We start from the raw sequence: 15,293 nt of genomic DNA, 5'->3' as shown, positions 1-15,293 counted from the left end.
AGACAAGGTAAGATCTTTTCTTTGAATCCGGTAGTTATTAGATTGATTGTAATGACAGTTAGTGGAGCGGTATGCTCCTCTTGTGAGATGCGGGAGTCAGGGAGAAATCAAGTGTTCCTGAAAACTATTTTTGCAGGAAGCAATTCCATTGGGGGCTCCTCTCAGACAACATGGATCGGTTGAAATGAGAGTTGGATTCAGTGAACAGCATACAGGAAGCAGAAAGTTTTATAGCTGAGTTTCAGGGATGTGGTCACACCAAAAGTTCAGTCACATGGATGGGTGACTGCCAGGAGGGGCAGGTAGGCAGTGCAAGCAACTCCTGCAGTTATTCCCTTCTCATGGGGGTGGTGGTTTGGAGTGGTTCATCTCATGTCACAACAAATCCTACATCCAGATCAGTGGTGCTATGACTGGCATTGTTCTACATAAGGGAGGGTTGAACTGTAGTGCGCTGTAGTAGCGGGGACACAAAATTGGCAAAGAGCCAATCTTGTTCCTTTTGTTGGGAGTTCAATCCAGACAAGTGTGAGGTCACTTTGATAGGTCAAATGCAAGAGTAAAGTACATAGTAAATGGCAGCACTCTTAGGAATATTGGTACACACAAGGATCTTGGGATCAAATCCATAGCTCCCTGAAAGCAGCAACACAAGTATATAAGATGTTAAAGAGGACTTCTGGCATGCTTATGTTCATTGGTCAGAGCATTGAGTATAAATATTGGCAATTTATGTGAAGCTGTATAAAACACTAGTTAGGCCACATTTGCAGTTCTGGTCACAATACTATAGGAAGGATATGGAGGCTTTAGAGAGGGTGCTAAGGAGTTTACCAGAAGGTTGCCTGGATTGAAGTGCATTGGCATAAAGGAGAGCAACCTTTGATTGTTTTCACTAGAGCATCGGAGGCTGTACTGACATAGAATATAAAACAGTACAGCACAGAACAGGCCCTTCAGCCCATGATGTTGTGCCGACCACTGATCCTCATGTATGCACCTCAAATTTCTGTGACCATATGCATGTCCAGGAGTCTCTTAAATGTCCTCAATGTTCCCCATATTTATAAGTATATAAAATTACGAGGGGGTGGATAGTTGAAGTTTTTTTCCTCAGGTTGCAATGTCAAATACTAGGGGTATAGGTTTGAGGTAAGAAATAGAAAGGTTAAAAGAAAAGGGAAAGGCATGTTTTTCCTTAAACACTGAAAGTAGGTGGTGCCTGGAGCATGTTGCCAGGATTGGGAATAGAAGCTGATACAATAGCAGCATTTAACAGGCATTCAGACAGACATGGCAACAGGAAAGGAAGAGAAGGTTACAGACAATGCGCTGGCAGACAAGATTCATTCAGAATTGCATCATAGTCAATACAGATATGGTGGGCCAAAGGGCCTGTTCCTGTGATGTACTGCTCTATGTTCTAATCCAGAAATACCTACAGCAAATCTCTATAATATATCAAAATTTGAATAAGGGAATCTATTGTAATATTTTCAAACTTTCTAATGGCATATGGATAAATAAATGGCAGATGTAGCATTATGTGGAGCTGCTCACTTCAGCAGAGGGAACAGAATGGCAGAATATTACTTAAATGGTGATAGATTGGAAAATATTAATGAACAAAGGACCTGGATGTCCTTGTACATTGGTCATCGAAAGACAGCATGTAAGCTGCTAGGAAGATAAATGAGATGTCGGGCCTTTGTTGCATGAGGGTTTGAGTATAGGAGCCAGAAAATCTTTCTGCAATTATTTGGGCTTTGGTGAGACCACACCCAAGTGGTGTGTTCAGTCTCTTTTCCTAAGATAAGATGCATTTGCCTTAGGGAGTGAACCAAAGGTCCGTATTCACTGGAGTGAAGAACGAGAGGGGACCTGAAGGAAAATGTATAAAATGCTAACAGGACTGAATAGTCCATATGCCTGGAGGATGTTTTTCCTGCTTGAGAGTCGAGAACCAGGGGTCACAATACACTGAAACACACAAAGTTCTGACAGGGATGCACAAACTGGACACAGGAAAGATGCTTCCGCTTGGCTGGTGTTTCAAAACAGAAGATCACGGTCTCAGGGTATGCTGCTTTGGTCTGAGAGAAGGAGAAACGTTTTCAAAGAGGGTGGCAGACCACTGGAATTCTCTACCACAGAAGGATGTGGAGGTGAAGTTATTGAATATATTTAAAGAAAGAAAGACAGACTTCTAGAAGCAGAAAATGTCGTGTATGGGGAGAGCACAGATGTAGGGTATTGAGATAGAGGATCAGTCATGATGAATGGACAAGCAGAGTCAATGGACCGGGATGGCCTACTCCTGCTATTTTCCATGTGTTTTTATACCCCGTGGATTATTCGAAATCTTAGCACAACGAACATACACAAGCAAAATATTGACAATGCTGGAAACTTGAAATACATAATATGTTTCACGTGGAGGTCTCGTGGAAAATTGGTAGCAGCCTCCCCGAGCCATGAGCTCTGGGTTCAATATCCACTCCCAAGATTTGGTGGTTATGGAAAAAACAGATTGATAATTAACAGGCTAATAACAGAGCTGGAGTGGGAAAGTCTCCCAATCAGACAAGTTTGACACTGAATACTGTTCTGTGATCTATAGTCTCGGATGGCAGGCTTATTTTGGGCAAAAACTGCTATGGAAAGAGGCATAAGCCAATGGTTTGTCAGCCTTAATTGTAACTGGAAATGAGAAAGCCTTTAAGTCAAAGTCTGAGATTACACTGCTACAAATAAGTGGGGGCATCTAAAATCACCAAATTGTTTTGTTGGTGAGTATCTTCATCTTTTTAAAAGAAAAACAAACGTCATCAAACTCAACAAGTTCTACTTCACAATTTCTCAACAAATTCATTTCTATGGTCCCAGTAATGGATCTCTTACCTTTTTTAATAAACAGCTCCACCAGCTGGTTCTTTGATGAACTCACTTCCATCTCAATTTGTATTATTTCACAGTTGGAACCAACAGCTTCTTGCTTGTGCTATGGAGAATTTCAAAATGTAGACCAATTAATTTCAAACTGTAGCTTCCTCAACACTGGAGGAGGATGTGAACACCATCCCAATTAAAATCCTTAGTGCAGTATTCTCTGAGGTAGCTACAGATTTTAGGTCCAATGACCCAACAGAACTTTGAAACAATGGTAAAGTCATGCACAGCACAATGTGACTTTTGGTCCAATTGTATTTATTAATTCAAAATAAAAATGACAGTGTTTCAACACCTGGTTCAGATGATGTTAGAATCTCTAAAGATTTATGCTTTTAATGAAGTCATCCAAAACCAAAGATTAGATTGCATTTTTAACGAAATTTAATGTGCACTTTGTATAAATGTGCCCTTTAGATCAAAAGCCCAACACCAACAGCATTTGTACTATTTGCTTCGATTCATTTCATAATGCTTTGTCTTGGTCGGTCACAGCTAAATATGACACTTTCCAGCGACAAGTAACAAGTGATTAAAGTCTGCTTCACTTGATCACGTCTCAATTACCCCTTATTACTCAGGAAGATGCTGCAGCACAGCCACTAACAGAATGCATAATTAGATCACAGGAGCCTCAAGTTTCTTTTTGATTGGTGCACAAATTGCAAGTTTCAAGTGTTCACTGCTCCAAATTTCCACTTCAACCCATTTGCCGAACTCTGAACATAAAATTTGTCCATCACAGTACAATTACGCAGCATTTTCTTCATTTCTTAAGGACTTTTGTTAGTAGCAAAGATTCAAGAAATGGCCCAGTTTCATTACCATAGCTGAAAATAAGTTTTAATGCAAAAAAGAAATTAGCATTTTAATCTGTCTCATCTTCTCCATAACTTGAGTAACCAAGTGTTAAATTACTTAAATTAACTTTGTTTAAAAAATACTGTCCAGATCCACCTGTTAAATTATACAAGTGTATAAAAAAGTTAGGTTCTTTGCAAATTAAATATGTATAAAAACTTGCAAATTGTGCTAGTTAGTTTCTTTGTGCACAAAAAAAAGTTTCCTCAAAGGCCTACACAAATGGATGAAACTAGCAGTTTTAAGGATAGGATTGGTTTCTAATGTTACTTATTAAAACAAAGCACAAAAATGGCAAAAAATACTCAACTGTGGTGAATGTAACCTGTGTTTAAAACTTCCCAATCCTTTGCATTGGTTTGTTAATTCCAGACAAATTGCACTGACATGTAAAATAAAGTTGAGGAGAATCTCCAAGCCAACAATCCAGACATAAAAAATAATGAAAACAGACATGAACTGACAATTTAACTTTAAGCTGAAGTTTGAATTACCCCTGCAAGCCTGATTCCAATTCCCAAACCATCTATTCCTGTCTCATTCAAACACATTTACCAATGTACAAAGGCTTAGAGATGACAGAGGTATTCAGAATAGATTGAGACAAAACACAAAGTGTGCAGCTCCTCAGAGACCCATTACCTTGTACCAAAGATCCGCTTTTCTGTGAACACAGTTTTATGGAGTAACATGGGGGAGGACAGGGAACTTCATATTTAGATTTTAAAAATCACACTGCCTTATTAAGCCAGTCCCTTGCTTTAAAGCTTTACTGTTAACATCATGGCATGTAAAATAATTTAACCCTACAATTACTAGTCAGAGAATTTACTGACCTTGATACCATTTGCTATTTGATGTGCAATATGATCTTGGCAACTTCCAACTGGTCCATGAAAAATTACATTATGATACTGTTCAACCTATGAGTAATAATACAAAACAAATTCACACAATTAAAGCTCATCAGTAATTTCATAAACCTGTGTATAGAACTAGGCATAAAAATGAATACAAGCAAAACTAAAACAAACATTGCTGTAAAATTCACAATTCTGCGAATGAATGTATATAACCTAAAAGATGAACATTGTGTATCAGGATCAACCCTAATCATATTAATTTAAGACTTCCATTGTTGCATCGTAGTAGCTTAAGAACAGCAACTGATAGACATAAATAGGTTGAATAAACACTTTCAGGACATGAACAGGGTAAGGAGGAATTTTGGATATCGTCCAAGATTTTCTCACTGTTATTAAGCATACTTAATGTCAATGTGCTTAATACTGCACGGTGGGGAAAATAATCATCTTGACAACAATTCCCAAATATCACAGTGGAAGTGTCATGAAGACTGTACAGCTTCAGGAATATATTTAATATGTATGGCATACCATTCAAAATTTGAAATAAAAAGGTAGCAAAGGGGTATTTTCCACATACATAAACAACATGCAATTTGGCAGGTCACATCAACAAAGAGACCTCAAAAACTATGCTAAACATTTGTATACTGGCTTCAATACAGGAATGGGTAAAAATAATGACTGCAGATGCTAGAAACCAGATTCTGGATTAGTGGTGCTGGAAAAGCACAGCAGTTCAGGCAGCATCTGAGGTGCAGTAAAATCCAGAATCACAAAGAACATAACCTCAGGTGACACTCACAAGGAACTTTCATGACTGAAAAAAAACCAATATTTTAGTCCCTTATACTGATATATACTTTCCTTCCTCACTATGAATTACAATAAAACTGGATAGATTAATTATTTTAGTTTTACAATGGAATACTCCTGAACTACCACAAAAAGAAATATGAGTATTACAAAATGAGCAACAGAATTGCAGTTGAGCTAATAAATGGCAAAGATAGTTAATAATTTATGATGGAGAAACAAACTATGCATTAGTTATGTGCACATCCCAATGGATGTCAACAAAGAAACTCTCATAACTGTGGAATTGGAGACTACATTTATCTACTAAACCACCAGACAGCAGGTTTGCCAACCCTCCAAAATTGCTCTCAGGTTATCAGGCAAAATATATTTATCTGAACATTGTAGACAATCTGAGATTCCAACTCTCAAGGTAGTGGGAAACTATTCATGACCCCACAAGATAAGTTACTCAATGTCCTGTCTACCCTTCCTTTAACAAAAAAAATTAGGCTTGCAGTAAGGGAAGAGATTAGATTATAGAAGCCTATATGGTACTTAACAAATGTATTAATAAGCTCAAAGTGTGGACATGTATCACATGATCAAATGTTGTAATCAAACACCATATAACCAATAAGATCTGCAAGCACTATGGGACTCTCGCATTTTTTTTTAAAAAACCTCAATTTGCCTTTCAAGCATAATGAAACTCACCTGTGCCTTTTCACAGTAATTCACGGCTAGTTTATGCTTCTCTACCAGGTCATACTTTATCTGTCATACTATGTATCAGTTTTTCAACAAGTATTTGATAGGTGGCTCAACTCTTATTGTCATGCTCTGCATAACTGGATTACATGTTGATACTTTACCATCATTTTCAATTTTCCAACAATACTATAAATGTGAAAAAATACTATCAAATCAACCTGTTCACAGATGTTATTACACACCTTAGGAGCAGGAGGGTATTGAGCAAGGGTTTCTTAGCTCAAAGGTAGGGACACTACCACTGTACCACATAGGCTCTTCATTTTCTGATCTGATGAAGATTTCCCAATAGGGTTGAAAGCACTGGCCATGGGTATTCTTGATAGATTGAATAATCAACTAATTAACTTTATGAAAGGATAAGGTGATGAGGGTCCTTCTGTGAACGTGAGTATCATATTAATACATTAAGTGCTGCTCAGTGACTGATCAAATATACATGAAATAGCAAAACGAAGCCAATAAAAACAGAAAATTCTAGACTTACACAGTGGGAAAAAAAAAGGTAAGGCTTAACTTTGCAGATGTGCACAAGGCTCGTCAAACCTCCAGCATTGTCCTAAAGTATCCAGCAATTATCAGCTTGACCAATGGGCCACTGAGGGATAGATGAAGTTTAATTTAGATAAATGAGAGGCATTGCATTTTGGGAAGGCAAACAAGGGCAGGAATTATACAGTTAACAGTAGGTCCTTGGGCAGTCCTATCAAACAGACAGACTTCGGGGTTCAGGTGTACAGTTCTTTCGAAGTGTCATCGTAAATTGACAGGATAGTGAAACAGCCATTTGGCACGCTTGTTTTAATGGTCTGAGTATTGAGTACAGGAGTTAGGATATCATGTTGTTGCTGTACAGGACATTGTTGAGGTGACTTTTGGAGGAGTGTACAATTCTGGTCACCCTGCCATAGGAAGGATACTATTAAATTGGAACAGGTGTGGAAAAGATTTAAGGATGTTACGAGGACTACAGAGTTTGTTGTAAGGGGTCGCTGGATAGGCTGGGGGCTTTTTGCCCTAGAACATAGGAGATTGAAGGGTGACCTTATAGAGGTTTATAAAATCATGAGGGACATAGTTCAGATAAACAGCAAAGATCTTTTCCTTAGGGTAGGGAGTTCAAAATTAGAGGACATTACTTTTAATGTGAGAGGAGAAAAACTTTAATGAGACAAGAATTATAGATCAAAGGATGTTTCTAGTACGCAAGGTAGTCTTAGATACCATTGAGACTGCTTTGGCTCTCTACAAGAGCGATTCAGCTAATTCATTGCTTTGCCCTTTCCCTGTAGTTCTGCAAATTCTCACTCTTCAAGTGTTTATCAATTCCCTTCAGAATGCCACTGTTGAATGTGCATCTACCATACTTTCACAGGCAGTGCATTTCAGATTGTAACCTTTCACCAATTGAAAGGTCTTTCCTTAGAAGTCATTCACGAGACATGAATATGGATTAAAGTCACAAGCACTATGCTTGCTGCAATGTGACAGGAAAGCTCAGTCCAAGCTGGAAGAACAGCAGCTAATTTTCCTCTTGGGAACTTTACAGCCTTCTGGACTCAATTTAAGGCTTGAAGCACCTTCTCCCATGTCCTCACCCTAACCCCATATACCAGGCCTTATCATATGGTCTGCTATTACACACTACTCATTGTTAGGTACTAACAGTCTCCATTAGCAGCTATTCATTCTCCTAGGCTAATCCTTATTGACGCCTTTGTCTGTCCAACTGTCCTCTCTTTGGGCTCTATCTGCACCTATTGTTGTTTACTCCTTATCCCCTCCCCATATCCTATCTTCTGCATAAAAACCAAGCTTTTCCTATCTACCATCAGTTCTGAAGGAAAGTCACTGGATGTGAACGTTAACTCTGATAGTGTTCTAGGCCCAACAATTTTCAGTTGCTTCTTCAACGACGTTCCCTCCATGAGGTCAGAAGTGGGGAGGTTGGCCAAAGATTGCAAAATGTGCAGTGTCATTTGTGACTCCTCAGATACCAAAGGAGTCCATGTTTAAATGCAACAAAATCAGACAATATCCAGTCTTGGGGTAAAACGTGACAAGCAACATGCACGCCACACAAATGCCAGGCAATGACCATTTCCAAAAAGAGTCAATCTAACCACTGCCCCTTGACATTCAATTATGTTACCTTCACTCAATCTCTCACTAACGTTCTGGGGTTACCAGTGACCAGAAACTCAACTGGACTTACATATAAACAACAGTTCAGGCAGCATCCAAAGTGCTGCACCTTGGATGCTGCCTGAACTGCTGTGCTCTTCCAGCACCACTAATCCAGAATCTGGTTTCCAGCATTTGCAGTCATTGTTTTTACCTTACATATAAACAAATTGGCTACAAAAGCAGGTCAGAGGCTAGGAATACTACAGCGAGTAATTCACTTGCTGACTCTCCAAAACCTGTTCATCAGTCAGGGGTGTGTTGGAATATTCCCCACTTGCCTAGATGAGTGCAGCTCCAACAATACTCACAAAGCTTTACATCATCCAAGACAAAGATTGATTGGCATCACATCCACAAACATTCACTCCCTCCACCACTGATGCTCAGTGGAGTGCACAATCTACAAGATGCCTCGCAGAAATTCACCAAAGATCCTTAGACAGCACCTTCCAAACCCACAACCACTTCCATCTAGAAGGACAAGGGCAGAAAATACATGGGAACACTACCACCTTCAAATTCCCTTCCAAGCCACTCACCATCCTGACTTGGAAATATATTGTTCCTTCACTATTGTTAGGTCAAAATCTTGGACTTCTCTCCCTAATGGCAGGTGGACTGCAACAGTTAAAGAAAGCAGCTCACCACCACCTTCTGAAGAGCAACTAGGGACTGGTAATAAGTGCTGGCCAGCCAGTAATACCCACACCCCTCAAGTGATTTGAAAAAAATTGAGGCCTATTACTATCATCCTTACGATCCTTGCTTTGCATCATTTGTAAATTTTCTCTGTATGTCCAAGTACATTGTTAACATATGATGTAGTGGTCAGACTCCAATCCACAGTATTCTATCCAAAATTCAGACAAACCACTTCTACAACTCCTCTGCTATAACATCATTAAATGCCTTTTGCAAGTTTCTATACATCATATCAATTTTTTGAACTAAAAACAATAAAACCAAGTCAGTCAAATGCCTTTGTCTTTAATAGTCCATACCAGCTTTCATTATTTAATCTACGCTTGAGTTGACAACTCTAATTTTACCAATGTGCATTTCACCAACAGTTAATTTCAGTTAAAACACATTTAATTTGATGTACTTTGTCCAAGAATACAATATTTTACGATTCGAAGTAACTAGGTTCAAATATTAGTGGCAAATAGATTTTTGATTCCAAGTTGATAAATACTGGAACATGAACACTATACTTCCCCAAACCGCATTTCAAATCTTGCAGGACTACACTAAAATAATTTAAATTAGACTGATCTACCAATGAAGACTGACATTTTTTAGGGCAGATTGCAACCTAACATTGTTACTTAATTATATAGAGATCTTGCTGATGAATCAAGTTAGTTCTTTCTCATATAGAAAAGAAGAAAACTAAAATATTCCAAAATCCACAAAACTTTCAGGAACTTTTCTCAAGATTTTAATAAAGTCTCTCAGACATTTAGTTAATTATTGAAAACAAAATGAATGTGTCATTTTCCTTCCCCAGAAAATCATGACACCTTCACCATAATCTTCACTTGTACTTATCAGAGCAAAAGATAATGATATGTGATACAAATTGTTTACAACCTGTAGAAAGCCTCATGGACACAGAACAAAAGATGGCTGAGTAGAAAAGGTTGCAATTTAACAGAGGGGTGCAGGAGGAATCAAACTGTGAGCACAACTTGATAAGTGCAAATTACATCTGTAAACAGGAGATTAAACATGCCTTCTGACCAAACGTTACATAATAAATCGCATTTCTTCACAAATGAACAAACTTCGCACAATATCAGATCTATAGAGAGTTATTATTTTAGACACTACTCATCAGCCACACAATAATTGCATAAGAAGAATTTTTGTGGCCAAAATTACAAGAGATCAAGAGATTTTGGGTGTTAGATACAACCACGAGTTTTGAACTATTATAGTCACTTAATACAAGATGTAATTGAGATCGTTTCATGCAATCAATTCATTAATTATAAATTCAATCAAGTAAAATGATACTGGGTTGTATAAACAGCATGCATATAAAGAGGGAGTCAGCACAGGAGAAAATCTATTGCAGCAACAAAGAGGATTTGTCTTTAAATCCGGTCTACAAATCTACAGGTTTCAGGGGTTTGAAACATGGGAGAGTAATTTTCCCTTTTTCAGTAGAAGACATTTGTTGAGTGAGATTTATTACGTCCAGTCTGCCATGAAGCAAAGTGGCTTTCCTCACACAATCTTCTGTTCTTCATCTTTATATGCAACTGGAATTTTGAGGAGTTGTGCAGCTAGAGAAAAGCAGGTTCTGGGCAGTGCTAGAAAGGAAAGCAGCCCCATAGGAACCCGGAGGTATTGCTGGATGGGGCAAGAAGAGAAGAAGTCCTTTTTTAAAGTTGATTGCAAAGATGACCATTCGTGCAAACCCAGCCAACTCAGAAACAAATTGTAGACCAGGTCAGTGCTGTGTTCCAGGTGAGACGCCACGTTCAACAGTACAGGAGGTTGGTTAATAATTTTCTGTATCAGTAAGTGCCATCATCATCTCTGTGATACCTCAAATTCAGAGGGCCACCACTCACTTGAACTCTGCTGCTGGACACACATCTCATTAAGGCTCAAGGATACAACTCTCACTACAGTATGCATCATATCCATTCGATGGCTCTCTCACACCTCATTTGCCTAAACTACTGAGCCTTCCTGCTTTCTGCAGTTCCTACAAATTCACTGGGACCACCTCTTCTGCATCACTGCTAACCGCTCTTCCATCCACTTCTTTCATCCTCAAACTATCCCTTTGTAGTATTGCAGGAAAAATCATCCCATCTCCCCAGACCAATGTCTCGCAGCACCCCTATTGACTTACCTGTAGTTTACAGACACCTTGAACTAAACCTTTTGGACTCTCAGTGGCCCAACCCCTAAACTAAGGTCATGGATCCCCAGACTCTGTTCGGACTAAGCATCTGGCTACCTATGGCCAATTCAGTGGCATGGAATAGAAAAGTTCCTTGACTGACTAGCGTCAACACGTTGTCTGTCCCTACCTCTGTACTAAAAATCAATGCAAGACACAGAGGATCTCTGCTTGTAGGTCAGTACTGAAGTCATTGAATGTGTTCTAATAAAGCAATGTGCAGTAGACAGAGTCTGGGAGTCTTCAAGTAAATGCAAAGTAAGTATTAAGAAAGCAATCTAAGTGTCAAAAAAAAAAATTGTATGCATGACCCTAAAAGCAATCTGGTAGGGTAAAAGCATGTCTGACATCTGAAAACGAACCTTCCAGGTCAGCGAGCAAATCTACATCCAGAACCTCAATCTGAGCTACAAATCTTCTCAAATTCACTAGTAATCATCGTACTAGGTAACAAGAGACAACTGGTAGTGGTTTAACCCAAGAGTTACCACACCTCAGGCTAGGTTGAAAAGGCCTTCTTGGCAATCCCAGCTAGTGTGGGAATTGAACCCATGGTGCTGACATCACTACATCACAAATCAACCGTCCACTCAACTGGGCTAAATATCTCAATATCTGAGGATACCCACCACTTTGTCATCTTTTAGCCTAAGCAATATATCTAAAACGTAGCTCTTGGTTAGAACACAGATCATACTCTCAAATGTTACCCTACTTGACTGTCTCTGATATTTATGAAGTCAAAAGTCAAGCTCACTGATGAGGCACTGAAGGAATTAGGGAAGATATCCACCAACTAACATTGATGTGTGAACAGTAAGTTTACATACAGATTTTTGGATGCTATCTTTCTACAAAGTAAAAGAGTACAGTGACGGAATTTGTTTAATATATTAAATATTTTCCTTGATCATCACAGCATGACTCAGCGCATCTTTGCGAACAAACTATTTCACGACTAGATCTTCCAAATGCCAGTTTGTAAGGAAGTATATTAGAACATTCCAAACTAACACATGGAACAAGTCTAAAGGTCAGTATTGTACACTTCCATTTACTACAGAATCATTTCACCAGTCTACCCGGGCAGCACTGTGGCTCAGTGGTTAGCACTGCTGCCTCATACCGCCATGGACCCAGGTTCGATTCCAGCCTCAAGTGAAGTTTGCATGTTCTCCCAGTGTCTGTGTGGGTTTTCTCCGTGTACTCTGGATTCCTCTCACACTCCAAAGATGTGCAGGTCAGGTGAACTGGCCACGCTACATTGCCCATAGTGTTAGTTGCATTAGTCAGAGGGAAATGATTCTGGGTGGGTTACTCTTCAGAGGGTCGGTGTGGACTTATTGCACCAAAGAGCCTGTTTCCACACTTAAAGGAATCTAATCTAATAAAAAAAATTCTCAAAACTTTTATTCTTTATACCTATTCTTTGCACGTGGAAGACATGCTTCACAAATCAAAGTTATTGAAATTTGGCACATTTCAAATTCAAGAAAAGCATAATAACTTCATATGGTAAACTAAACAAGTAATTCTAACATACCAGCCTGAGGTAGTTCTGAAGTAGACAGACAGGGAGTAGAGAGGCATAAGCCATGCTGTCAAGACAGCCTTCCTGTAAACCTGTTAACAATAAGGTATTTATAAACAAAAATATACCAAATACAACATATACATACATGTTCACAAACTTCAAAGTTAAAATAAATGACAGTATTGATAACAGGTCAGATATTAATATTGAGAGAGAAGATTTATCAATGCTCACTCTCCAAGGGAAATTTTATCCGACGTTACACAGCATAAATGGAGACTGCTCCATGAGAATTCTACCCAGAAGTTTAAAGTGCACAGAAAATGAATGAATGAATGAGCGGACGGATGGACGATGACGATATAGAAAGTTTGTAACACTCTTAATATTATAAAATTAAAAATCACGCATCACCAGGTTATAGTCCAACAGGTTTTGTGGGCGGCACGGTGGCACAGTGGTTAGCACTGCTGCCTCACAGCGCCTGTAGACCCGGGTTCAATTCCCGACTCAGGCGACTGACTGTGTGGAGTTTGCACGTTCTCCCCGTGTCTGCGTGGGTTTCCTCCGGGTGCTCCGGTTTCCTCCCACAGTCCAAAGATGTGCGGGGTCAGGTGAATTGGCCATGCTAAATTGCCCGTAGTGTTAGGTAAGGGGTATGGGTGGGTTGCGCTTCGGCGGGCCGGTGTGGACTTGTTGGGCCGAAGGGCCTGTTTCCACACTGTAAGTCTAATCTAATCTAAGGTTTAATTGGAAGCACTAACCTTCGGAGAGCCGCTCCTTCATCAGGTGGTTGTGGAGTATAACCTGATGAAGGAGCAGCGCTCTGAAAGCTAGTGCTTCCGATTAAACCTGTTGGACTATAACCTGGTGATGCGTGATTTTTAACTTTGTACACCCTAGTCCAACACCGGCATCTCCAAATCATGACTACTATTCATAAAATTGGCTTTGATAACCCTTGTACATTGATTAAGTCGAAGTGAATATTGACAAATAATATAAGAAAATACTTTTTTGCTGGTAATAGCTAACCATTGAAACTGCATCTTTATAAAATTTTCTGCAATAATATATATGCAATGCATTATCCTATTATAGACAACTTTCAAATAAGTGATGCTAATTGAATATGACAGGCCCAGGTTAAAGTCCCACCTGGCCCAGAACTATGTAAAAACATCTCTGAACAGGCTGATTTAAAAATATTATAGATCACAAAATAGATCTTTCTTTCACCTCACAAAGCTATGCAAAGGACATGGGAACCCTGCCATCACTATATGTAAACTGCATGGGTCAGACAAAAAAACAAAGGATTAATTAACATTTGCTTTTAGGAAATCTCTAATATTAAGGAAAGAACCAAAAGTAAAATTTATGTTTGTTTTCACTGCACATCTCTGAAAATGTGATGTAATTTTGAAACTAAATACACAATGCATCAAATTGGTTTATGACTCCTTTCACCTTTGGAACCCGTGAACAAGTGAAAATCTTCACACACTTTCCAATGGCTAGAATGTACTTTTAAAAAAAAGTCTCAAACCATTTTGTACTACCACCTTTGCACAAGTGTCTCCTGTTATTCAAAGTCCGAACTCAAATCTTACATGTAATTTCTACCCTGACAATATATTGAAGGATTACATTTGTATCCAGTCATGCTTACAATTCACTTAACTTTAAGCAAATGTTCACAAAGATACATACTGTAAAATAAACAAACAACCCTGAAAAAAAACTGAAAAGTCAGCTCAGTGACTATATGCAAAGTGTTCTACAACAAAATGTTTGATCAAAATATGTGATATTGCATGCTCACATTGGTCATGACAGGCTGAAAAGCTACTCTGCATAATAATTTCTACAATTTAATCATATGCTTTTAATAATAAAACAGTGAAAAGCTTGAAATGTAATAACTTTTAAATAATGTAAAAGTCTAACCATTCAAGAATACTGTAACAAGGTTATTTTGGCTCCAATGCACCAGTGACCAAGGAGAGGACATCAAAACTTGTCCAGGTTTCCAAATTTCATCACCTGTGGGGGAAAGACAGGAAAGAGATTTGAGTTGCACTGCAAAAACTCAGTAGCAAGTTTCCTCACTAGCTCCATATTATCCAACTGCAATGATCCCTGACCATTTATAAGCAAAATTATGTATTGCACTTGGTTAGTAATAGCAATTACATTGCCAGAGGATTCTGACACATTGCACTTTGGAAGCTAACTGCAAAATTGATCCTTTGTTTACTGTAAGAACGGAGATTACTGGATAAGTGCATCATCAGCTATGTGTATCATACTCATCAGCTATGAGAAATCTAATTTCATGCTTACTCATCAATTCAGCAATGCAAGGCTAAAATTAGAGCTTAAACACACTTTCAAGCTGTTA

At 38.7% G+C, this 15,293-nt stretch overlaps 1 protein-coding gene across 2 annotated transcripts in view; it reads right to left on the bottom strand.

The window, feature by feature from the left end:
* The window catches only part of cttnbp2 (cortactin binding protein 2), a 152,421-nt gene that overhangs the window by 24,760 nt on the left and 112,368 nt on the right, over nt 1-15,293 (bottom strand). For both annotated transcript variants that reach the window (XM_060839336.1, XM_060839337.1), the window contains 4 exons: nt 14,840-14,935; nt 12,899-12,978; nt 4,647-4,733; nt 2,902-3,001 (listed from right to left, as the gene is read on the bottom strand). In XM_060839336.1, coding sequence (XP_060695319.1) covers nt 2,902-3,001; nt 4,647-4,733; nt 12,899-12,978; nt 14,840-14,935 — 363 coding nt within the window. The remainder of the gene's footprint in view (nt 1-2,901; nt 3,002-4,646; nt 4,734-12,898; nt 12,979-14,839; nt 14,936-15,293) is intronic.

Source organism: Hemiscyllium ocellatum, chromosome 19 (assembly GCF_020745735.1).
Source record: "Hemiscyllium ocellatum isolate sHemOce1 chromosome 19, sHemOce1.pat.X.cur, whole genome shotgun sequence".
NCBI classification, from domain to species: domain Eukaryota; kingdom Metazoa; phylum Chordata; class Chondrichthyes; order Orectolobiformes; family Hemiscylliidae; genus Hemiscyllium; species Hemiscyllium ocellatum.
The sequence above is the reverse complement of the archived record's forward strand: the minus strand, read 5'-3'. Positions and strand labels throughout refer to the sequence as shown.